The 25,246-nt window shown below is 49.2% G+C and overlaps 1 protein-coding gene across 3 annotated transcripts in view; it reads right to left on the reverse strand.

Moving 5' to 3' along the window:
- The window catches only part of SMARCD2 (SWI/SNF related BAF chromatin remodeling complex subunit D2), a 32,804-nt gene extending 10,629 nt beyond the window's left edge, over window positions 1-22,175 (reverse strand). The window contains exons 1-6 of one of the 3 annotated variants that reach the window (XM_077313581.1): window positions 21,796-22,175; window positions 9,906-10,093; window positions 3,361-3,403; window positions 2,540-2,662; window positions 2,195-2,314; window positions 1,173-1,268 (exon numbers count right to left, since the gene is read on the reverse strand). In XM_077313581.1, the coding sequence (XP_077169696.1) occupies window positions 1,173-1,268; window positions 2,195-2,314; window positions 2,540-2,662; window positions 3,361-3,403; window positions 9,906-10,093; window positions 21,796-21,969 (744 nt within the window). In that variant the 5' untranslated portion in view covers window positions 21,970-22,175. The remainder of the gene's footprint in view (window positions 1-1,172; window positions 1,269-2,194; window positions 2,315-2,539; window positions 2,663-3,360; window positions 3,404-9,905; window positions 10,094-21,795) is intronic. The other 2 variants (XM_077313580.1, XM_077313582.1) reach the window with 2 other exon arrangements.
- Between the last annotated feature and the right edge of the window lie 3,071 nt (window positions 22,176-25,246).

The following is a 25,246-nucleotide window of genomic DNA, read 5'->3' on the forward strand; positions in this document are numbered from 1 at the left end:
TTACATCCCTCTGTTACCAAACATGCATCACGCGCAGGCTGCATTCAATAGCCAAATAAGCCATTTTACTGTTGCTCTATTAAAAGTGTTTGTTAAAGGCAGAGGTGGACAGTGAAGGGACTTCAATAGCAACCGTTCAAGGGATAATAAATAGATATTTTATTGCATTTATAGCTTCTCCCCCCCTTTTCTCCGCAATAGGGAATGTGATTATTCTCTTCTACTCCATTTTTATCCTTACGACAACTCTAAGAGCTAGGTTAGGCTTAGAGCGTGGGGCTGGGTCGAGGTCACCAAGAAAGTGTCCGGGGCAGAGCGGGATTTGAACCCAGGTCTCCCAGGTCCTAGTCCCACACTAACCACCATGCTAAATTGGGTCTCAGACCACACCCATAAAATAAGGCATCTTCTGAACAGACATTTCAACATTCTCTGAGAATACCGGCATGAGACCCATAACCTGACAGCTCCCTGATGGAGAAAGTGATGGTCTGCCCATTGAGCAGCAAAAGACCCTGACAGTTTTGCTGCCAGAGCAGCTGAGAAAAGAGCTTTGTAAGCCATGAAAAGCACTGGAGGAGTTAATAAGATTAGGCATGGCTGTACTGTGGGGAAAGATGCTCGTCAATGCAGGCTGAATCCAACAGCGAAGGCCCTAATTCTGTTCAGCCGCAGGGGCTTACAAGCTGCTGCCAGGATACTGCTAGAGGCATCGTACCCTTAGAAACCTCCCTGAAACGCTGAGCCTGAGGGACTGTTTATATGATGACACCACTGAAGAAGAAAGCAGCTTTGAAAAACATTTTGTTTATCCGGAACCCGTTTTGGTTTAGGTTTCCCCCATGACAGATATGAAGAAAATATCTACCGAATATTAATCATTGAAGTTATTCATTTCTTTCAATAAACGGCAACGATACAAACAAAAATAGATTATATATTTTTGATAGCCAACCGGCTATTGTACCCGGCTGCAATGGCATATCTCTGAAGAGGGAAGCCGCTCAGGGGAAAGAAGGGATCGGCACCACCCCGCAGGGAGAAATGTGATCCAGTATGTCGGCTTGCTAGGGCAAAGGGTGTGTCCTCCTGAGCACGGAGATGGGGACTGTTAAGTCACTTCCAGGGGCTTATCACTCTCCCCCACGCCCACCCGACAACCAGGCACCTACCTCCACCAGATGGTTGTCTGGCCCATACAATTCCTTGTCCAGCTCAATGACCAGGCTTTTGAAAAAGGAGGAGAATTTTCTCTTCTGCTTACTTGTCTAAAACAGAAAGGAAGTTTGATGAGGGACCAAATATCCACATGCCCAGGAAGCACTGCTGACCTCTAAAACTAAGGGGCAAGCTTTTCCGAGATTAGAAGTGCCCCCCACCCTACACGAGGGACATCATCCTTTGGGGCCAATTACCATAATGATGGTATCTTTTATACAGTGCTTCTTTGCAGCACTGATCTTTTGGAAATTTTTAAACAGGCTGGATAGCCATCTGATGGAGAGGCTGATTCTGTGAACGCAAAGGGGTGGCAGGTGACAGTGGATGAATGATAGGGATGTGAGTGTCCTGCATAGTGCACGGGGTTGGACTAGATGACCCAGTAGGTCCCTTCCATGATTCTATGATTCTATGAAAGGCTTTCTGTAAGACAAGAGATGTAGGGACAGAGAAAAATCAAGAAGAACTGGACATTTTGTAGATCCCCCTGCATTCTGGACATACTGAAAACCAGGGACAAACACTTTGTCTGAAATACAGCTATGTTCCTTTTATCTCCTATAGAATTGGGGAGTTGGAAGGGACCTCCAGGGTCCTCTAGTCCAGCCCCCTGCACAACGCAGGAAACTCACAAGTGCCTGCTCACCCACAGTGACCAGATGAGGCCAAGTCCTTCCACTGGTAAGAACCTAAGAAGAGCCCGGCTGGGCCAGAGCAGGGATCGATCTAGTCTAGTATCTTGTGGTGGGACAATCTGGAAAAGAGGGCAATCTAAATTCAGCAGCCCAAACTCTGGAAGAGAGAACTGGGCGGAGGCCACCAGTCTGAAGCCAGGCTGTGGTGAAGCCCTTACCTAAGCTGAAAGAGTTGCCACCAACTGATCTCCCACCCCCCACCCCAGAGGAGCCACACTAGCTAGCCCTCTCCCCCCCCCAGAAAAAAACATTCATCGCAAGTAAGGCTCCAGTCTTACATCGTCCAAAAGTTTGCCCTCCACGCGAAGTTCCCATGAGGCTATCCGCTCACTCCCGTCACAGTCCTCCTTCCCAGGAGTAAAAGTATTGGAGATGTAAATGCGCAGCTTCCGCTTTTGCTGAAAGTTCAGAGGAAAAAAAATTATTTGTTGGGACTGTCTATTGGGATGGAATCGTGACACAGACCCAGCTCCACACTCTGGCCCAGACCTTCCTTCACAGGGCAAGCGCAGTTAGCCGGACAGCAGAGGCTATCCGGACTATGGCCTCAGGCAGCCAGGGAAGGGCCGCTGGAGAGGATCAAAGGACCTGCCAAGCCACCCGTCCCGCCCAGCCCTCCGCACCGTCAAAGGTTTCTTGATTGCCTCCTGGATCTCCATCCTTTTGCGGGCGATAGTCTGGTCCAGCTTGCGTTCAAAGGCCAGCAAATCCATATAGGCCTGAGACTCCGGGACGAGCTCGCGGATCTATCAAAACCAAGGCAGCCCATCAGAGACGCATCTCTCTGGTTTGGGTGACCTGATTCAATTTGCACAAGGCTCCTGGGCCTCAGAAGCGACGGCCCATGAAGAGGAGCTCCACAGTATTCATTTCTCCTGATGTTACAAAGGAGGAAAGTCACATTCTCCGAGATTTCTTCTGTGATCCTCATTGCCTCTGAGGCATATCTGGGCTCTGCATTTTATTAGGAGGGAGGCAATAAGGCTTTGCTTCAATTTAATTAAGGACAGATGCAGATGAGTTTCGATCTCGGAAATATGACTGCCCTGTCGTAGGATTGCAGCGTGAGGAGTAATGAAAGGACGTTGAATCTCTTTGTAAATTAAAGAAGATCACAATGTCATGATGGACAGGACTGCTCTAGGTGGGCTGAAACTGTCAAGACAAATTAGACACCATCCAAACAGAAACGGCTGTATAACGTCCCGGTCCCTTATAGGAAGGCGTCGTGCAAGGGAACAGCCTCACTTAAAGGTTAGCAGAAGCATCCAACTTCCCCTGAAGCAGTGGCTTCTATTCCTTTCACCAGTCCTTCCAATTGCTGCGGAACAAGGTGGTGCAGGCCTCCAAATTTGTTCTTCTCACCTCTAACAACTGTTATCTCCATTGCCCTTTTGCCCTCCTTTCAGGGTTAGAAGAGTTCTCAGAAAAAAAGAACGCTTACCCTCTGTGGTAGGACCTTGTCCGCCATCTTCCTCCGCTTCAGCCTGCAAGAATTGTGCAGAGTGGTTAGACCATGACAGCATCTTCAAGAGAAATATACTTCTGGGGGACAAAATCAGAGTTGGATATCTTTTTGTCTGATAAAAACCAGCAACCTTTGCACCAGTTGGCTAGATTCCGCGCCCAGGTCTGCAGATTTTTTTTTAAATGTGGACATTTGTAAGTCAGGGACGACTGCATGGGGCATCTAAAATATAATGTGGTTATAAGAATAATAGTATTTAATACAATGTCAATTAAAAGCTACCAAAGGCTTTATGCACAGCCTCGGATAAAATCTGATCCTATGAGCATATTAATGTCTCAACGCCACTGAGCAAATGTGTTTCAACGCTGCTGCCTTTATCAGTAGTCTGGCATACATGTAAGTACAGCACACGAGAAATGTACAATTAATTTTGTAATATATTAGCTCCTTTGCATAGACAGAATCTTAACAGACCGATAATGGACACTGTGTGGATTAGTCACACAGGTGGATCAGTTTTATCTTTGTATTCATTTGTTTTCGTTATCCAAACATGGTTGAATGTCCATCAAGGTTTTTGTATGTATCTATATTGAGATTGCCCGAATTTTATTTTTCTGTATTGTGATTTGATTCGATCTGGCCAAAGACCGAAATAAATATCTGATTCATTGAGTCATCAGCCGTTACAAAGAGGAGCAAGCTGGCTAAAGGGCCTCCAGATGATGTGACCAGACTCTACAACTGGACTCAAAGAAGCAAAGTGGAGTGGCTTCAGATGCCAATCGACAGTAGCCGGCAAATGGCAACAGCAGATGTGATTGGATTAGGTGTGATATGCAAAGAGGTTAATAGGTTTAGTAGAGAAATCAGCATTGGTCATAAGGCAGGAAGCCTAGCAGTCGGATGCATTGTCTTGAGCTACAGTTATCAGTTGCAATTCAGCAATCTCTCTTTCTAATCTCCCTCTGAAATTCCAATGCAGGTCGGCAACTGAAAATCCTGGAAGGTTAAAAAGTTTCCCCCGCTGGTTTTTGAGTGCTGTGGCTGCTTTGCAACATGTTCCTTCGTGCTCTTGTCAAAGAGACTGGCCTGTTTGTCCGGGCTGGAAGGGCACTGCTGACCTGTGATGGCATACAATAGAGCAGGGGTAGTCAAACTGCGGCCCTCCAGATGTCCATGGACTACAATTCCCATGAGCCCCTGCCAGCAAACGCAGGAGTAGGAACCTGACGTGGTCTGGTCAATTTTGCTGGGTCCAGTGATGGGATCCACACGGCAGCAAGTTGGCATCTTAGTTTGTTGCAGGCCTGGGTATTATTGCAGGCCCATGTTATTATTAAGTAACTTACCTTCGTGGATGAGAAGCTGTTTCAGGTTAGCAGGCCCGTCTGTAGGCCCTTCACTTGAAGGATCTGCAGCATTTCTGCAAGTATCCTCCTGACACGCTCACCCTCTAATACGATTTATACCGTCTGTGCCAGCACTGCCCTTCCGTCCTCTACGCTGGACAAGCAGGCCAGTCACTTCAACAAGGAATTAATGGACGTAGGTCGGATGTCAAAAAACATAACGTTCAAAAACAGCGGGGGAGAACCTTCCACGACATCCATCGCTGACCTAAAAGGAGCTCTTACGAAGACACTTCAAAGGGAGATTAGGAAGAGGTGCTGAATTGCAACTGATAAGGAAGCTCTGAGATTAGGGATGGGTGGTTCTGCTCGAATAAGGCTGGAAGTGCTCAGATCGCTGCTGGTTCAGGTACTTTTCGGTCTTATCCGAGCTGAATCGCATATCCCATCAGAAGTGTGCAGCTGAGCGTATTTCAGACATCTCTAACTTCCCCTCCCCCCCATTACCGGGATTTCAGGATTTCGGGAATCTCTCTGATACACTTCTTAAGGTGCACGTGAAGATTATAATGCCTGAGTCCCCAGAGAACCACGAGATTCAGCAGTACTGATCATACTTCTCATTTCCAAGGCCCTTCAGTTGTTAGAACAGCACCACGTTGGCTTGGGTGAAAAATTGGCGCCTGTATTTATGAACATCTTCCAAGGTCCACCGACAGAAACATGTGCTTATGGCTCATCTCCTCATAGGAGCAAGCAGAGCAACGGCACAACTATGAAAATAGCCTCAGACATCATCAGAAAAAAATACGGGACTCTGCTATTATGGAGAAGTTTACGCATCAGCTTAAAAATTCTGCTTGGACTGGGTAATCTACATAAACTTGTTCATTTATTGATTTAGGCCAGGCTTTCTCAACCAGGTTTTTGTGAAACCCTGGAGTTTCTTGACAGCCCTGGGTTTCCCAAGTGAGTGGGAGTTAATTAAAATAGCAGATGTGTCTGGAAGGGGTGGGAAGGGGAGGGGCCCCAGGTGGGCATGTACACAGCTCTGCTTTCCAACCACATTCTGCCCAATTGTACCACTTCTGGGCTTTCTTGAAGTCTGGAGGATGTTTCAGGGGTTTCTCAACAGGAAAAAGTTGAAAAAGAATGATTTAGGCCAAAGAAGATAGTGTGATGAACTGTTGAGGAAGGCAAGGGGGTGGATGTTTTACTAAACAAACAGATCGACTTTTCTGAGCAAAGCTGATGTGTTTATTTAGTAAAACACTCGTCCCCCACTTTTCCTTTTGGCTCCGACTTGAAGCCATCCAATCTAAGGAGCCTGCTGTCAAATTAAGTGGTATTTTCGACTGGAAAAAAGAACAATCTGAATTGGAGGGAGTCTCCGTAGGCTGCAGGAAGACTTAGATTCACTTCACTGTTATTAGAGAAAGAGCAGGGTTCACTGTAAATGAGCCACAACGGCTGCATTCTGAAATGAGTTTAGTCTTGTGAAGATTCACAGCAATAGAGCAGTTACAGTGGTTTCTCAGTGGAACAGGCTTCCTTGGGAGGTGGTGGGTTCTCCATCTAAGGAAATTTTAAACAGAGGCTGGATAGCCATCTGACAGAGAGGCTGATTCTGTGAAGGCTCAAGGGAGTAGCAGGTGACAGTGGATGAGCGATTGGGATGTGAGTGTCCTGCATAGTGCAGGGGGTTGGACTAGATGACCCAGGAGGTCCCTTGCAACTCTATGATTCTAGGATTCTATGATTATAATATAATTGCGTTTTCTGCATCCATCTTATCCAATTCTCCTCCTTACCTACACCCAATGTTGCCCAATTCTCCTCCTTATTGACTTCCCGTGTTTCTATTTGCACAAACGGAGTTACCTCGGGTATCCCACCGTCCCTGTGACATTTGCATCAGGAGACTTATCCCACTGTCTTATTCCCTTGTTTCCTTCCTTCTCGCTGTGAAAAATTTGGCCTTTGAAATTGAACTTGGACCCTGAAGCCTGGACGCCAGATGTCTGCAGCTGCTTCACGCAATTGTTTCCTTGGAGCAAGAAGGGGGGGGGCAGGGCTTCCCAAGAAACTGAATGTCACTCACACTCTATTTGTTTTGGAAAACACTTGGCAAAAGCCACTGCGAGCAGGGCCTGAGAGGGACCAAAAGTATGCATGAGCGAACAACAAAGCACAGCCCAACTTAGTGCAGGCCGCTCATATAAGCGGAGCCTGGAGAGTCACGAAGCTGGAGAGGCAGCGTTCCCGGAACAAAATGAGGGAGGGGAAGAACGGGAGGCGACTTATCCTCAGTTCCCACCAATAAAATCATCCGGAGCCAGGAGGAGTCAGACTTTACAGGCAAGTGGGTGACGTCCGTTTACGGGGTCAGTGACCCTAGAACAGCAGCTTCTGAAGAACCTTGGTGTAGTGGTTAGGAATGCGGACTTCTAATCTGGCGAGCCAGGTTTCATTCTGCGCTCCCCCACATGCAGCCAGCTGGGTGACTTTGGGCTAGTCACATCACTGAAAAAGCTGTTCTGACCGACCAGTGATATCAGGGCTCTCTCAGCCTCACCTCCCTCACAGGGTGTCTGTTGTGGGGAGAGGAAAGGGAAGGTGACTGTAAGCCGCTTTGAGACTCCTTCGGGTAAAGAAAAGCACCATATAAGGACCAACTCTTCTTCTTAAACCTCAGCTCACTTACACGCATGGCTCACAGTTCAAAGCAAGGAAGCAAAAGGATCTCAACAGTCACGAAAGCAACAGCAGCAGCGTCATCTTTGGGTGGCTGAGATCACCTTCGGACAGAAGGGCACAAAGAGTCTGCCGGTGGCTCAAAGAAAGAGCATCCAATAGTTTATTTCCCCTAGGCTAATGCAGGAGGAGCCGTTATAAATGTAGCATGGGCAGCAGAGGTTCTGAGACCTCCGCCCACCAGCACACCTCTGCTTCAGGCCACCTTCCCTCTCATTTGGCGTTCACTTCGAGTTCTGGAGCAGCATTTGGACAAACGCAGATGATCCAAGGCAGCTGACAGCTTCAGCCCTCGCCTCCCACCTGCATGATGCTTCACGCACACAGTGGATGCAAATACAGAAGCAACTGAATGGGTCTGCCGCTACACGCTGGAAGGAAGCAACCTTAGGGGGAGGCCTCATTCTCTATGCCCTGTTGCTGCTGCCCTAAGGAACTGGTTGGCCACTGAGTGAGACAGGACGTTGGACTAGATGGACCACCGGTCTGCTCCAGCAGGACTCCTTAGGTTTTTAAGATGTTAAAGTTACGTTTGTCCAGAGACTTAGGAGACACAGACCAAGGATGAAAACACCCAGCTTTCTAGCAGGTAGCCCTCTGCAAATACCAGAAGCTGGCCCCCAAAGATGTCAGGATCAGGTAACTCCAGGGTAGACAGCCCAAGGGGAAAAGGCCATCATAGAATTTTTGAAACAGCCCCACCAAAGACCTCTGGTCTGCATTTCCTGTTCTCAGCTAAAAGCTCTACCCTCTTATTGTCTATGATGATAGATCAGGGGGCCTGGAAAGGACCCAGAGCGTCTGGCAAGAATCACTGGTTCTATTAACTGAAAACAGACAGTGGGTGCATTCAAGGCCTCTTCACCACCATCATCAATAAAAGGCCTCACCAAGTTCCGCCCTGCAAAGATGACAGCTACCAGCTGCACAGGATTCCTTTGGGGGAGGGGGGGGGAGAAGCAGACATCCAGGGATAGAGGCAATTTGTGCTTTAAGTGGCACCCCCCTCTACAATCCTAGGGGACCCTACATCCTGCCACACTACTGTAAATAATAATGTATTCATTTTATTTATGTATGATTCGATTTCTATACCGTCCCTCTTGGTATTCCTGGCTCAGGGCAGTTCAGGTCGAGCAATTAAAAATGTTCCAAACCCATATCAGCCGAAAACCTTAGTTTCTGAATCACCCCATCCTATTCAGGGGTCGGGTTTAGTCCTAGGGAGGGCCTGCCCAGATGATATCCTTTAGTCGTTTAATAGCCCCAACCAAAAGCCTGGCAGAAGAGCTCTGTCTTGCAGGCCCTTTGGAACTGCGGAAGTTCCTGTAGGGCCCACAGCTCTTCCGGAAGCTCGTTCCACTAGGTGGGGGCCAAGACCAAAAAGGCCCTGGCCCTGGTTGAGGCCAGACGTACTTCTCTAGGCCTGGTCCATAATGGCTGAGCTAAGTGCTCTATGGGGGGAGGTGTATTATAGTCAGTTAGGTGGTCCCTCAAGTATGCCGGGCCCAGATCGTAGATGGCCTTGAAGGTCAATACCAAAACCTTGAACTTGGTTGGATGTCCAACTGGGAGCCAGTGCAGTTGCCCAAGAATAGGCCAAATATGGGCCTTCCGAGATGTTTTCTAGAGCAGGGGTAGTCAACCTGTGGTCCTCCAGATGTCCATGGACTACAATTCCCATGAGCCCCTGCCAGCATTTGCTGGCAGGGGCTCCTGGGAATTGTAGTCCATGGACATCTGGAGGACCACAGGTTGACTACCCCTGCTCTAGAGGACCCACACTGCTGAATTATGGACCAGTTGCAATTTCTGGATCGAGGACAAGGGTAGGCCCCTGCAGAGTGAGTGACAGAAGTCTAACCTGGAGGCGAACATCGCATGGATCACTGTGGCTAGCTGTTCTGAAGCCAAGTAACAGCTTAGCTTGGTGAAGATGGCAAAATGTCAGGTGAGCTACTTTAATGACTTGAGCCTCCATCAGGAATCACGCCTAAATTCCTAGTGCAGCCTTACCTGTACGCTGTCCAGGAAACGCCAATGTGCTTCGTCTCCTGGTCTTTTTCTACCTAGCCATAGGGCTTTTTTCTCGAAGGGGTTGAGTTTCACACGGCTCTGCTTGAAACTGCCTCCGAACAACTAGGCAGTCTGCTTCCGAACAACTAGCAAATGTTTCCGCAGGCGAGTCCGGATGGCCATCCACGAGGAGACAGAGCTGGGGGTCATCAGCTGACAAAACCTGGCCCTGCGGAACTCCACACGAGAGCTACACGTGGCGCAACTATCAATCACTGCAACTCTCTGTATGCAACTATAGACAGAACATTAAGTTCTACTTTCTGCAGTCTCTTCTGTTCTAGTTCCTAGATTGCACGCGCACACACACACACTCCCCATCCAGTTCCTTCTTACCCTCGCCTTTGGGTTAGTGCTGGGGGCGGCTGGGCCTGCGGAGGCAGCAGCCGCTTCCGGAAGGGATCCATCATGGATGGCGGCATCCCGGGTCTCATTGGAGAAGCCGTTCCGTAGAGAGGTCCCGAGGCAGACCCCACCTGCATCCCCGCCATGGGCATCCGGCCACCAGGTAACATTCCAGGGCGCTGGCGAGGAAGAACAAAAGACATTTTAGGGAAACTGGCTCTTGTGGCTGCCAGGAATTCAGGCCATCTCCTTCCCCCAAAAAAGCATCTAGAACGTTGGGCTCAAGAGCTGTAGCCCTGGAGGGGGATGAATCTTCTATTACCTCTTTCCCTCTGGTACCCTACCCAACAGTGGCAAAAATGAGACGGCCGGGACTCAGTGGAAGAGCTGCTGCTTGGCGTGCTGAAGGCCCCAGGTTCAATCCCTGGCAACCCCAGTTAAAACAACCAGGTGATGCTAAAGTCCTCAGCCTGAGAGTTGCTGCCAGTCCGCCTAGATCAGGGGTAGTCAAACTGCGGCCCTCCAGATGTCCATGGACTACAATTCCCAGGAGCCCTTGCCAGCACAGTTTGTCTACATGCTGGCAGGGGCTTATGGGAATTGTAGTCCAGGGACACCTGGAGAGCCACAGTCTGGCCACTCTCCAACCTCGATCCAGGCAGGCAGCCGTGTTGATATGAAGCAGCAGAACAAAGCTTATATCCAGAGGCATCTCTAAGACCAACAAAGTTTTATTCGAGGGACAAGCTTTCACGTGCACGCACACTTCCTCCGGGGCACCTTTTCAGTGGGTCTAACCAAGCCGCTGCTTATATGCTACGCCAGCTTCTCTCAACCTGTTCACTGTTGAGAACTCCCTGAAACATTCTTTAGGCGTCGAGAAACCCCAGAAGTGGCGCAATCGTGCTGAATATGATTGAGAAGCAGAGCTATGCACACACACACAGGTCCCTCCCCCTTTCCACTTCCTCCAGGCCCATCACTGGCCATTTTGGAGGGTGAGGATCAACATGACCGTATGTGGTCCTATCACCCGATAGATGTTCAACAAATTTTAAATATATATTAAAAAATTAATTTATTCCCACCCGTTCAGGAAACCCTTCCACGACCGCCAAGAAACCCCAGGGTTTCACGAAACCCAGACTGAGAGAGCCTGTGCCACACCATCTTCCCGCTTGACTGCTTCTTCTACCTCTACAGGCTCAGATGACTATCCGGCCAAGAAGAGGGAAAGCACCTTCTTAAGGCCTCCTCCATAAACTCCAGTTAGGACTGCCAGGTAATAAAAGCAGCCGGGGAGATGATTCACAGAGAGGGACGCCAAAAGCACTAGCTCCTGCAGTTGCATTGAGCCAAGGCAGCCGAATCATCACATTCAAGGCTTTAACGGGGAGGGGTGTGTGTGTGTGTTGAGAACCTTGTCCTAAGCCACTTTCCCCTAGATCTTGGGCTCTGCCGGGAACAGGCCCAAGGCTGACGAACTGATTACAAGACAGGGCTGCTTCGCTTTTAATTACTCCACGCATATCAGCATGCGTGCAAAAAAGCAGGCCTAGATCAAGGGAAGCGGGACCTGCCAACATTTCCCCCCCTTTCGTGCCGCTGTTAAAAGGCACGCCCGGGACCGAGCCAAGCAGCCCCAAACTCCAGCTGGCGGCTGATTCGACAGGAGAAACGCATGCAGGAGCCTGCCATCTTTCGGGGCTGCCCTTAGCTTGGGTTACCCAGCTTGTTTACGAAGTCCTGGCGGGGGGATTTGGTTGGGTGTGCGCGCTCGCATGTCTGCTTCGGAAGGTCTCCCGCTCCCTCGCCCTCTGGGACTGAAACAGGTGGCGGTTGCCAAGGTGCCGACGGCGCTGCCAAAGCCAGCCGGGCAACATTTCAGCCCTCTCCCAACAGGCCCGGGCAGTGCTCTGAGCCGGCTGCCACTCCTCCCCAGAGCGCCGCGGCGGCAGAGGGGGTGGGGCAGCGCCACCCAGGCTCACCCGCCGGGGGACGGCCTGCGAGAGACCGTGAATGCCGAGGAGGCAGGGAGCAGTTCCACCAGCGTCGAGGAGGGCCGTCGGCAGGGCAGAAGGCCAACCACGCACCAAACGGTGGAAAGGAACGCTGGCGTGCCGGAGGCCAAGGACGTGCCGTGGCCGGGTCCAGACATCTGAAGAAGCGTTGGGAAAGAGAGAACCGCCTTCCGCCTACTGCAGAAAAGCCGCTGTAGCACACAGGCGCAAAGAGAAAGGGGTTGTTTCCTTGGAAGACAAGGCACAGGGCCCCTGTCCCTCAATGGAAGGCTGGCTTCTTACCCAACCCCTTTCTTTGGTCCTCCCTCCAAAAGCCCTTGTGTAGTATGCATCCCCAGGCCGATGTTGATTTTGGCTGAGGAAAGAGATAAGAGACAATTGTCCTGGGCATTCTTTGGAGAGGAAGCAACCTTAGGCCATTTGAATAACAAGCCCCCTCCAGTAGCAATCACCCAGCGTCCAGTATTGCCTTGAAGACTACCCAAATCTGTGGCAGGGGAGGAGTTTTCGGTTAGTCTTTTAAGGCAAGGGCAGTCAACCTGTGGTCCTCCAGATGTTCATGGACTACAATTCCCATGAGCCCCTGCCAGCATTTGCTGGCAGGGGCTCATGGGAATTGTAGTCTGTGAACATCTGGAGGACCACAGGTTGACTACCCCTGTTTTAAGGTGCTCCTGGGTTCCGGCAACCCGCTCTCTTCTTCCATACGCATTTCCACTTTCACACAACTAATCGCAACCTGAGCGTTTGTTCTGTTTGTTATCCACGCACAGTTACATTTGCGCTATTTGGATCCTGCCATTCCAGGAAATGTAGGTTTCCAAGGCCAATGCGCCCCCTTAGAGTACACCCCCCCCCCCGGTTTTCCACATCTTGATGAAAGCGTGAGGATATTCTAGACTTCCGCAGTTCAACGAAAGGGGAATAGGTGAAAAGAATCGATGGATGTTTCTCTCTCGCATGTAGGGTGACCCAGATGTTTTAAAAAGGCACTAAGAAGTGTGACTGGTAAGCACCGTTTGCAAACAGCTGTATCGTATGGATATGATCGTTGTGGACACACAAACTGGTGAACTTGGCCTTTTTGCCCCTACCCAATTGCCCTGAGCCGAAAAGAACGAGATCGGCATGTTGGGACAAGAGGCAGAACTGAACTGAGAAATCCCGGGGGGGGGGGGGGGGGGAACAATTTATTTACAATCATGAACAACGGGTCTTCACGCCCTTGGTCAGTTTTGTTTAAATCTCTGTGAAAGAACCCTGGCATAATTTTATGGCTGGGGGTCACCACAACATGAGGAACTGTATTCAAAGGATTAGGAAGGTCGAGAACCACTGGTATAAACTGACGTGCAGTGAACTGAAGCAGTGGGTGTTCCTGTCTGGTGCCTGGGAAGGATTGCCTTTGATCCCCATTGTTCTGCCTTGATACCCTAGAAAGAGGGCAGAAGGTGGGAGGGGAACAAAAGAGGGTGCGGGTGGTTAAACATCTGCCGATTACTCCTCGCTATTGCTCAAATGCTTCTCTCAAGGGGTGGGGGCTCAGTTACATATTCACCAACAGCGTGTTTTCTTTCTTCTTACCCAAGAGGAGCACTCGAGAGAGATTCGGGCAGAAGGCTGCTTCCATCGCTACCTAGGTCCTCCCAGAGGGTGACCCGACCATCTGCGGCTTAAAACAAAACACCTGTTTCCTTTAGACCCCGTCCTGATTGCAGGCAGATTGCCCATTCGTCTGTCTCAGAGTATTGCCCCGTGTCCCTTCCTGGTCACAAACCCATGAGGGACACAAGTCACCCTGTCCATTCTCCTCCTGCGTAACACACACCAAAATATCATCTTAAACTTACGACGTGAGACACATGGCCTAATTTGTAAGCAGTCGTCTTGGAAGCAAAACAGAGGAGAAGAGAACTAGGGGGTGGGGGCAAAACGAAAATTTCACCCATATATACGTATATATAAACACAATCCGTATTTGTATGTCCCAAGAAAATCATTCTGCTTTTAAAGACCACTAGGACAGGGGTAGTCAACCTGTGGTCCTCCAGATGTCCATGGACTACAATTCCCATGAGCCCCTGACAGCATTTGCTGGCAGGGGCTCATGGGAATTGTAGTCCATGTACATCTGGAGGACCACAGGTTGACTACCCCTGCACTAGAACACTTACTAAAGCTCTCCAGTTGTTAGTCTCTTCCCCGAGGTCATAGAGTTACTTTTGAGGGGAGAAGGTTTATTTATCATATTTATCAAGCGGCAAAGAGAGAAGAGTATTGGTTTCGATGCTAGAGTAAGCATGAGTGGTCATGCAAGGACGTGGGACACGAAATGCCAGTTCTCTGCTGCCTGGGCTCTCCGTGGCCTTCCCTGTGAGTGAGTACGTGTTAGCTGCCATACCACGATAAAAATGCCACCCCCGCCCCAGCGTCTGTTTTGTCCCTGAGTTGTAGCTACCTAATAAGTACAAGCAGTTCCAGTGTGAACGCAACGCCAAACATTCTTGGGTTTAAAAAACACAACGTTTTGTTCGGTTTAATAATATACCTGCTCCAGCGACCAGTGCAGGATTAGCTATTATGGAGTTAATAAGGAATAGAGAAACCAGGGCAGAGCCGCCTTGCAATAGGAAGGGGGCCATGGCAAGAGGACAGGCATTCTGCAAGTGCACCAGAGTCCCTGATTTCACCTGCAAAGTGTCCAAGGTGGCGGCACCAAGCACAAACTTCGCGCAAGGCGGTCCCTCTGCGGCGCCCGTCAGGACACTGATCCCCATAGCGACAGTGATCCAGGCCCATAGCTGGCCGATACAGCTCCATGCCCTCTCCAAAGGCAAGCCACACACAAGGGTTCTTCTGGTAATCGCTATCACCCTGAGCATTTGCTGAGAAGCTACATGGGTGAGTCAGCATTCGGTAGCCAGAGGTGTTATGCAATTCAAAGCACAATTTAGACAAACCAGGCAGAAAGAAGAGAGGGCGACACGCTCAAGATCAGGAGAAGAGCACACAAGAAGTGCTCCTATTAAACATCGCAATGAGCTTTCATACTTTACAATATTATCTTACCACCTCTGTGGCTACGGAGAGCATCTACGAACATACGGAACGCACTCCCTTACCTCCTGCGCACTCGTTCAGAACGGTGGCTTTGGCCAGGTAGGAAAACGGCTTCTAGGCCTCATGATGCAAAAATGTAAGGGATGTCTGCTAGATTCCAAGATCCAAGAAGTAGCTCTACCCTATATCCCCTAAGCCAGGGGTAGTCAACCTGTGTTCCTCCAGATGTTCATGGACTACAATTCCCATGAGCCCCTGCCAGCAAATGCTGGCAGGGGCTCATGGGAATTGTGGTCCATGAACATCTGGAGGAACACAGGTTGACTACCCCTGCCCTAAGCCACATAGTGTACTACCACAGTTGCTCAAACTCTTCTCCTACCACTCACTCTGCCGTCCCTCTCCCTGTTGAATATATTCCATTCACACATTGTGTTTTGTTTAAAGTCTCTCTGAAGCCAAGTTATGCGAATTAGTAATATCACAGAGTTCGAAGGGACCTCCAGGGTCTTCTAGTCCGACCCCCTGCAGAATGCAGGGAATTCACAACTTCCTGCCCACCCAGAGTGAACCCCAATCCCATGCTCAGGTGATGCCCCCCCCACACACACACACCAAAAAATTCGGCTCCCAAACCCAAAGCAGCAATCGGCATTTTTGTGGCCATGCAAGAAAGGGCTACGAGAGCCAAGCACTGACACAATCCCTTCTGCCCACCCACTCACCATCTGCCACTTGGAAATTCACAGCACGTAAGGCAAAATATTTTGTGGGGCTGCTTGTGTAGCCTGCACAAACCTCCAAGTTACACAGAGCCCTTTATCCGACTGAACGGGGCATACTAGGGTAAAGTGCTGTGCCCCTTGAAAGTCTGCACACTCTGATGCTAACAGAAGGAGGCATAATGACGGAGTTTGCCACATCCACTGTAAACTGATTCTTCAATCCCAATCGCAGTAGCTTGTGGCTGATTATTTTGACACTGGGTTATAAACTGTGCAAGACTATAATCACCACAGGAGTTCTTTCAGCTGTTTTTTCCCCCCCTGCCTGAAATGCAGAAGCGATCCTGCGGTAATTCTAAGTCACACGCTTGCAAAGCTTCCCCCAGCAGGTTCATGGGGCTGGTGTGCTGGGCGGCTTCTGCTTCCTGTTTTCTTGTTACAGACGCGCTGCCGCGGGAAGAGAAGGGACATGCAGAGGCACGGCCTCCCTCGCTGCCGGAAAAAATCAAGCCAACGCACGGAAGGCAGATCTGAGCTTAGCTTTCTTGGTCACTGAGCAAAGCTGAAACTTCTCACCCACGACATATACAACCTTCAACATAGAATGCAACTTCCAAAGCAATAACCTCCGGGGGCCAAGAGCCGCTGACCCGGCATCTTCTCCCCAAACTTCTAAACCAGGTCAAGTTGCTGATTTGATAAGGAAAACGGGAAGGGCATTGTAAAACTGACTTCTAGAACTATAACATCTATGTTGTATATCTTACCCCAAGAGCCAGCTTGGTGTAGTGGTTAGGAGTGCGGACTTCTAAACTGGGGAGCTGGGTTTGATTCCCTGCTCCTCCACATGCAGCCGCTGGGTGACCTTGAGCTCACCAGGGCACTGAGAAAGCTGTTCTGACCAAGCAGTAATCTCAGGGCTGTCTCAGCCTCACCCACCCCACAGAGTGTCTGTTGTGGGGAGAGGAAAGGGAAGGTGATTGGAAGCTGCTTTGAGACTCCTTTGGGTAGAGAAAAGCGGCATATAAGAACCTTCTTCTTCTAAAAGGCTGGGCATTTACATCTATGTACCCCAACCCTAGGTTGGTCTGCTCGGGAGGTAGGGGCTGTTTGGCTGCTAATCTTGTGGGGTTTGCCAGGGGAGTTATTGGTCGATGAGATTTTATCATTGTAAGCCGCCATGAGTCTCTAGAGAGTGGCAGAATACAAGTCCATAAATAAATAAACAAACAAACAAACAAATAAAACTCTGGGAAATCGTCTGATCCCTATCGTTTTCTTTTTTACAAAAGGGGAACTGAGAACATCTGCTTTTCAACAGAAACAGTCTTTACAACTTTTGGCAATGCTCATGGGCAAAAACACTTCCTGCCGAAGATAAAGCCATAGACTTGAGCATAACCATGTCCAGAAATAAACAAAAATGAAAGCTGACTGAAAGAGTCAGCTTTGGACCAAGCTACATGTGAGTGTTTTTAAAGAGCTGTGAGTGTTTTTAAAGAGCTGGGCATGGGGTTCTAGAGCAGGGGTAGTCAAACTGCGGCCCTCCAGATGTCCATGGACATCTGGAGGGCCGCAGTTTGACTACCCCTGTTCTAGAGTCACAGCAGCAGCTTCTGAAAAACCAGGGAAATGCCCTCTTCCACTGCTGTTTCCGCACAGGAAAAACAGCTTGGGGGGCAGGAGAGAAGGCAGGGGCCCAATGACAATCTTCTGGGTCCATTTGAGTGCCCCCCTCTCACATCCCTAAACGTTGCTGTGCGGCTGCCGGAAACCTGGACCCTCTGAAAACACAAATGCGCGGTTTGGTCCTTGCAGTTAGTCATTAGCACGTAAATGGCTCATGAAGCCAGTTGCCATTGAAAGACGGTGTTCCTCAACTCATCAGGGACAGAAGACTCTTTTCCTGTGCAGCAGTGCATTTTTCTACATTTCTTCTCTCTTTTACACTCCCCCCCATTTCTGATGCCATTTTGTGGCCTTCTGACTAATGGGCACCATTAATTACTCCAGAAGGAAACACCAGCGTTTCTGTAATGCTCGAAGGCTGCTGGAAACCATACCCTTGCACTCCTTGGCTCGGTACTCGTAAATCACCCAAGTTAATTAGGAGCCCGAACAATCTGGGCTCCATCAGCCTGAATGAAGCCAAGCGGCCAAAGATGGGAGCCCGACAAGCATTCTGGCTAGTTTTTGCCGTCCTGGGCAGGCAGCAATCACAGATAAACCCTTCCCGGATCACAACAAACAGTTCAGGGGCGGCATTTAAATTAGGATCGAAACTGCACAGGCTTTCTGTATTAGATTCCCTGTTTTTTTCCCACAGGCATACATCAAATGCCGCGTCAACCCGTTTGTCTCCACTGCAAAGGCCCACACTTCAAACAAAAGGGGGGAGGAGCAAGAGGCTTAAATTTCAGGTTCCTAGCTGCTCTAATAATCCCCCATTCTCCCCCCACCACTGAAAGCTAACATAAGGGAACCACAATCATGTGGCGAAGAGGGACATTCTGTCTCTTAGGCCTTCTGAAATGTGTAATGGAGATGGGGGTGAAAGGACAAGGCGAGAAAAATATTTCCCATTTCAAAATGCCGCCAGGATTTTATGAGACTGAACTTTTCTGAGCCCTAGTCCTGATGGATTCAAGGTGCACGCGTCCTGGCCACATGTCACATGTATTTGTGGCAAGGCCTGCCTCACACGTGGAAAAGCACTAGTTCTTCAGCTACCTGCATCCATGAAAGAAAAGCTTTCACTATCAAACTGGCAGAAACAAAGCATTTAATTCTTAAAGGCATGCTATCACCCTACACACACAAAACAGTAACAAAAAAAAAAAACCCTCAATATAAACATCATTCTGGAATTCTTTGTAGCACCTGAGATAAATCTCTATATTATTTCTAGTCCCTCCCTTTTCTCCCCTGCGATATCAGAATGAAAGTAGGAGGGTTTGTTTTGTACGCTCACAGATTGCTGACAGTTTGAGTTAGATAACAACTAACCCAGTATAATAAAGTACTCGATATACCAAGCTGAACGTGCATTGGACTAGCTCAACCTTGTAACCCACGTTTTAAATTACTCTGGAAGGCACTTTTGCTTGGACGAGGCTAGTGGGGAAAGAAAGGCGTTTCACAGGTGCCTCTCTCCTGAAACCACTAGATTTTGCTGACTCTTCCTACCCCACCCTAAAATTCAGCAGCCGTCTCACGTCTGTAACGGCCGGGCCACGCAGCTTCCCTTTCACTTCTGTGTGCGCAGGTGAGAGGGAGTCAGATAATCCCCCCAGGAGCACCCACTTCTTCCACGCTGACAAAAGCCGCTTCCAAATGGAACCCACAGTTAGCATGTCCTCTCTCCGAGCAAACTCACCTGAGGGTGTATATAAAACATTTTAATCCCAGCGTTCCTCCAACGAGCTCCATGTAGCATGCATGGTTTTCCCTTGCCTATTTGGTCCTCCCCACAGCCACGTCGATTAAACTGAGAAAGACTGGCTGTAGGTCACCCGGTGATCGTCTTGGTCTATAGGTCACCCGGTGATCGTCTTGGGTGAAGGGTAAGTCGAACCTAGGCCTCCATACTCTAGCCTGACATACTATGAATCTGAGCCTCTGCTTCACAGCCCTCTCTGGTTTGTTTTATTTTTCATTTATATGTGAGCTTTTATTCCGTGCAGACCTGACAGGTGTGGAGCGATCCTCTGTGTTCCCCGGTAACCTCCAACCACAGCGTCTGATTTTATACTGCCATATTTAGCCTTCATTAGCAAGTGTTAGCTGCAATTCACTTATGTATCAGTAAAATGCATACAACTGATAAAATATAGATTTTATGTTACCGGAGGGATGGGATATAAATAAACATGTGATATGAATATATATTTGTAAGGGATAAATAACTCTCGCTACTAATAAAATCCAGTAGCACCTATAAGACCAACAAAGATTTATTTAAGGCGTGAGCTTTCGAGTGCAAGCACTCAAAAGCTCACACCTTGAATAAATCTTTGTTGGTCTTAAATGTGCTACTTCAGACCAACACGGCTACTCAACTGAATCTCTCACTACTAATGTTATCCTACAGTCTCACTCACACATGCATCTATACAAACATACACACCTATACTTAAAGATAGATCCAGGTGTGTAGTTGTGTTGGTCTGAAGCAGCAGAACACAGCGTGAGTCCGATGGTGCCTTTAAGGCCACATTTTATTCAAGGTATTCAATGGACTCAAACTTTGTCCTAATATATATGTACTTAACACAAGCCCACCACACATAAATTTAACAAATAAATAAAATAATATATATGCATACCTCCCCATCTGTCCATCTAGACACACCTTCCACACCATATGTTTAGGTCTATATGCTCAAACTTACAAAAAGCTCATCACCTGCCATGAATTTTGTTGGCCTTTAGGTTAGGGATGCCAGCCTCCAGGTGGGACCTGGAGATCCCCTGGGATTTCCGCTTATCTCCACACTAGAGAGATCAGTTCCCCTGCAGGAAACGGCTGCTTTGGAGGGTGGAATCCATGACATTGTACCCCACCGAGGTCGCTGTCCTCCCCATGTCCCACCCCCAGTTCTCCGGAATTTTGGTGACCCAGAGCCGACAACCCTATTTTAGATGCCTCTGGATTTTTGCTCTTTTCTATCACTACAGACAGACACGGCTACCTAACTTGATCTATTTACATAAATCTCATGTTATACCCACAAGTATGATATACACACACTTGCTGTTGTCGTTCTCGTTGTTGTAGGAGATTTATAAACTGCCCCTGGGGGCGGCGGCCAACACGTTACAAGAGACATAAAACAGGGCAATAAAATCATACACAACAAAACTTTTTAAAACCTTCCTTGTGGCGCTCTGCCTTCTCCTCCTTAACCTTTCATCCAACTAATCTCACCGGCCAGTTGTGCTGGTATGTTGGGGAGGGGGGTATATTCTGGGAGGAGGGGGAGACCCACTGATGTCACTGTTTGCTCAACCCGGCCTCAGCCCTGCTACGGCTGGCGGAAAAGCACCACTTTTGTGGCCCTGCGGAACTTCGTTCATCACAGTCCTATCCTGGGCATACGGCAGGGGTGGCCAAAGGGGGGCTCTCCAGGTGTCTACAGACTCCCATTACCATGAGCCCCAGCCAGAGTGGCCAGCTGGCAGGGGCTCATAGTAACTGTAGTCCAAGGACAGCCATTGTTCCCCCCCACCCCAGGTATATGGAGACATGCATGCTGCACAGTGGTTAAAGCAAGGGTGGCCAAACAGTGGCTCTCCAGAAGCCCATGGACTACAATTCCCATGAGCCCCGGCCAGAAGGGCCAGTTGGCAGGGGCTAATGGTACCTGGAGTCCATCAAGAGCCACCGTTTGATCCCTGCTGGCATATATTATATTATTATTATACAGTTCACTATACTGTTTTCTGTTACAACCACTGTTACGATTATTATGTATGAGTATTAATGAAGACTATTCCATGTATTATTTATATGTTTAATGTAAACCGCCCTGAGTCTCCGGGGAGGGCGGTAAAGAAATATAATATAAATAAAAATAAATAAATATGCTACACAGTGGTTAGAGCAGGGGAGGCCAAACGGTGGCTCATCTTATGCCCATGGACTACAATCCTCATAAGCCCCAGCCACAACGGCACATGGTAATTGTGGTCTAGGGAGAGCCACCGTCCCCCCCACACACACACACACCCGATGGAGACACGCAAGTCACAGTGGTTAGAGCAGGGGGTAGTCAAAATGCGTCCCTCCAGATGTCCATGGACTACAATTCCCATGAGCCCCTGCCAGCATTCATGGGAATTGTAGTCCGTGGACATCTGGAGGACCACAGATTGACTACCCCTGGGTTAGAGCAGAGGCGGCTGTCCAGGTGTGCGTGGACTACAATTCCCATGAGCCCCTGCCAGCACGTGCTGGCAGGGGCTCATGGGAATTGTAGTCCACGCACACCTGGACAGCCAGTTTGGCAGGTTCCAGGGGAGAGAAACCCCAGCCCCCCCCCCTTGGGCTCGGCCTCCCCTCCCCTCCCCGCCTACCTGGAACTGCGCGGCGGGCCCCATGGGGCGGTAGGCGGCGGCGCCGGCCGGCCCGAGCCCCCGCAGCAGCCCCCCGCCCGGCCCGGGGGGCAGCGGGGCGAGGCCGGCGGGCGGCGGCGGCGGGACCCCCGCGGGGGGCGGCGTGAGGGAGAAGCCCCCGCCGCGGCCGGCCATGGAGCGAGCGAGCGAGGGAGCGAGGGAGCGAGGAGGAGGAGGGCGGAAGGCGGCCCGGCGGCGGCGGTGTCGGCAGCAGCAGCAGCAGCCTCGAGCCCCGCAGCGGCCTGGCCCAGCCACACACCCAGCGAGCGAGCGAGCGAGCGGCCGACGGAGTGGCGAGGCCCGCAGCGCCCAGGCGGCTCCGCCCCCGGCAACCGCCCAGCCAGCGAAGGAAGGAAGGAAGGAAGGAAGGAGGCGGGCCGGGAGGTGGCGCGGCGGGGCCCCCTGCGGGCCGCCGAGGGGAAAGCAGGCGGGCGCCCCCTCCCGGGAGGGCGCTCACACAGCGACCCTGCGAGGAAGGCCAGGCAGGAGAGGCAGAGAGAGAGAGAGAGAGAGAAATCTCGCAACCTGGTGGGCCCCGCCGCGCTTCAAAGGAATCCCCCCTCCCGTTGAGCCGCACAGTGACCCTGCGAGGAAGGCCGGGCAGCAGAGAGAGAGAGAGAGAGAGAGAGAGAGAGAGAGAGAGAGAGAGAGAAATCTCGCAGCATGGTGGGCCCCGCCGCGGTTCAAAGGAATCCCCCCGCCGTTGAGCCGCACAGCGAGCCTGTGAGGTAGGCTAGAGGAGAGAAAGAGCGTTCACATTAGGGGAGAGTTGCCAAAAGGGACGCGACATTCGCCCCTGGAGATAGTGGGGGGGGGGAGTTTAGCAAGGATAGGGGCCTCAGTGGGGTACAATGCAACAGAGCCCCCCCCCCCCCCGCTCTCCAAAGCAGCCCTTTTCAACAGGGGAGCTGATCTCTAGTCTGGAGAGGAATTGTAATCCCTGGGGATCCCCAGGTCACACCTGGAGGATGGCATCCCTAGGTGGGAGACTCCTGGGGATTGGGGGATGGAGCCTGGGAAGGATAGGGGCCTTTACAAGGCCGTAGAGCCCACCTTCCAAAGCAGCCCTTTTATTTATTATTTTTATATATACCGCCCTCCCCTAAGGCTCAGGGCTGTTTACACGGAACTGGAGAAAAACAGTACAAATAACACGATAATTTTCTCAATGGGAGCTGATCTCTGTAGTCTAGAGATGATCTTTGATCCCTGGGGAACCCCAGGTCCCACCTGGAGGATGGCATCCCTAGCTGGGAAACGCCTGGAGCTTGGGAAGGATAGGGGCCTCAAGGGGGCTCTGGAGGGTGGGATCCCTGGCATTATCTCTACTCAAGGCTGTGCACAAAGGGAGGGTCGGGGGTTTAACTCTATCCCCCAAATTAAATCAAAGAATACAAAAAAGCTACTCATCAAATCAGTGAAGACCTATTAACAGAGGTACAGGTCAGAAAAACAGCAGGAAAAGAGTTTTCAGATTGAAGAAAAAGTGCAAAAGAACTCATTCAGAAGTTTCACAATGTTTCCGAAATTATCACCCAGCCGACCCCCTTTAAAAATCCTGTACATGGGCCTGTTTTCCCTTGAGATGCAGGATTTTCCCAACCCAAAGGTGGCAACGCTGCCCAAAGCTAAAGGCAGCAAGGCATTGTTTAAACAGTGCTGTCTTAGTCTGAGTCTCTTCTCTCTAAATCCACTGGTTTCAGTGGGTTTAGACTGGGTTAATTCTGTATAGGATTGCGCCCCAGAATTAGAGATGGCTCACAAAAGCTCACGCTGAAATGTGCATTCATTTGTTCGTTTGTTGGTTTGTTTATTCTTTCATTTGTTTGTTTATTCTTTCATTTGTTTGTTTATTTATGGGCATATTTAGTGATTTGTTTAGGAATTTATTGGCCACCGTGATGGCTTACAATTTTGATAAAGCACAATAGTCTAAACAATAAAAAAAATTGGCAACCTTTGGTACTCCTCTGGAATTGCTAAGATTTCCCTGAAGACGGATTCAGCTTGGGTAGCCGTGCTGGCCTGAAGCAATAGAACAAAGTTTGCGTCCAGGGACACCTTTAAGACCAACCAAGGAGTATGCATGCCTACAAAAACACATGCCCAGAATTAAACTTTCCGAGACTTAAAGGTGCCCCTGGAACTCTCTTTTAATGGGACCATGTAGCCTGGGGCAGCTTGGACAGCTTTGTGACCTCAGCGGAATCTAATCTCTGGAAACAAAATTTATGATTGAAATTAGCTTGTTGGCTTTTTTCACTTCCGTTGACTGCCCAGTCTATGCCAGTGGGCCACAATTTGCAGGATTTTTACTGGCACTGCTAGGTGGTTCCTGCTATAACATTACTTTCCCACCCCCATCATTTTATTTATTAAGCAGGGAGTTAGGAAAAGGGTCAATAATGTCTTGCATCCTTAATTTCCTTTTATGGCACTATGTTGCCATTTGAAGTTTTGAGAAAGGTTAACGGCAAACCGGTTCTGTGACATACTTTTGTTCTTTTCCGAACAAGTTTGTCTCTTTCTGCTGGCTCCATGTGTGCCCCCCCCCCTGCGCCTTCATTTTGACAGGGGACAGACAACTTACGAAAAGCAGCAAAAGAACAGAATGCAGGAATATTCCTTCATAACCATTTGTAGCTCCCTTTTCAATAAGTATTTTTTTATTTTTAAAAAACAGATAAAATTATAAAAGGAACACAAAAGAGAAAAAGGGTTATCTGTATCGCCAAATCCTATTTAAAAAATCACTACGCATTTCAGTTTCTATAAAACAGACAAACGAAAAATTTCTCCCCAACCTCCTCCACATCATAATCTTTACAATAATCCCCACTTCAGATGTTCCAGCTTCTAAACATAATCTCTTTTACGACTATATTATTTTCCTTGCTACTACGCATTCCATATTACACACCTCGTCGCCTTTATATATCAGCTATAATACATCAAAATCTAAAAAACAGAAACCCTTCTATGCCTCACAATAAAAAAAGAGAATCTGAAATAAAGATGATTATTCCAATTCTTTATACATTTATTTTCAATGTTTTCTCTCCTGCTTTAGCATTGCTAGACATAGACTGTTCACCATAAGTAGCTGTTGAAAGTGTTCAAAATGCTGTGCGTATCATGGCAATTCTCAATTCAAATCATTGAGTAAGGCAAATCAGGATATAATAGTATTTCTGTGCCATAGATGGGGAGATGGACTTTCTTATAGCCCACTGGTAAATTTTAACCTGCACATCCTGGTCAGCTCACCCTGAAAAGTGCTCAGGGATGTACACAACATAACATACAAAGGACAGAATTATGTTTCCAAACCGACATTTACCTCTCAATAATTATGTCACAAGAGAGCCCCTTGTGGCGCAGAGTGGTAAGGCAGCAGACATGCAGTCTGAAA

This window comes from Paroedura picta, chromosome 16 (genome assembly GCF_049243985.1).
Source record: "Paroedura picta isolate Pp20150507F chromosome 16, Ppicta_v3.0, whole genome shotgun sequence".
NCBI classification, from domain to species: Eukaryota; Metazoa; Chordata; class Lepidosauria; order Squamata; family Gekkonidae; genus Paroedura; species Paroedura picta.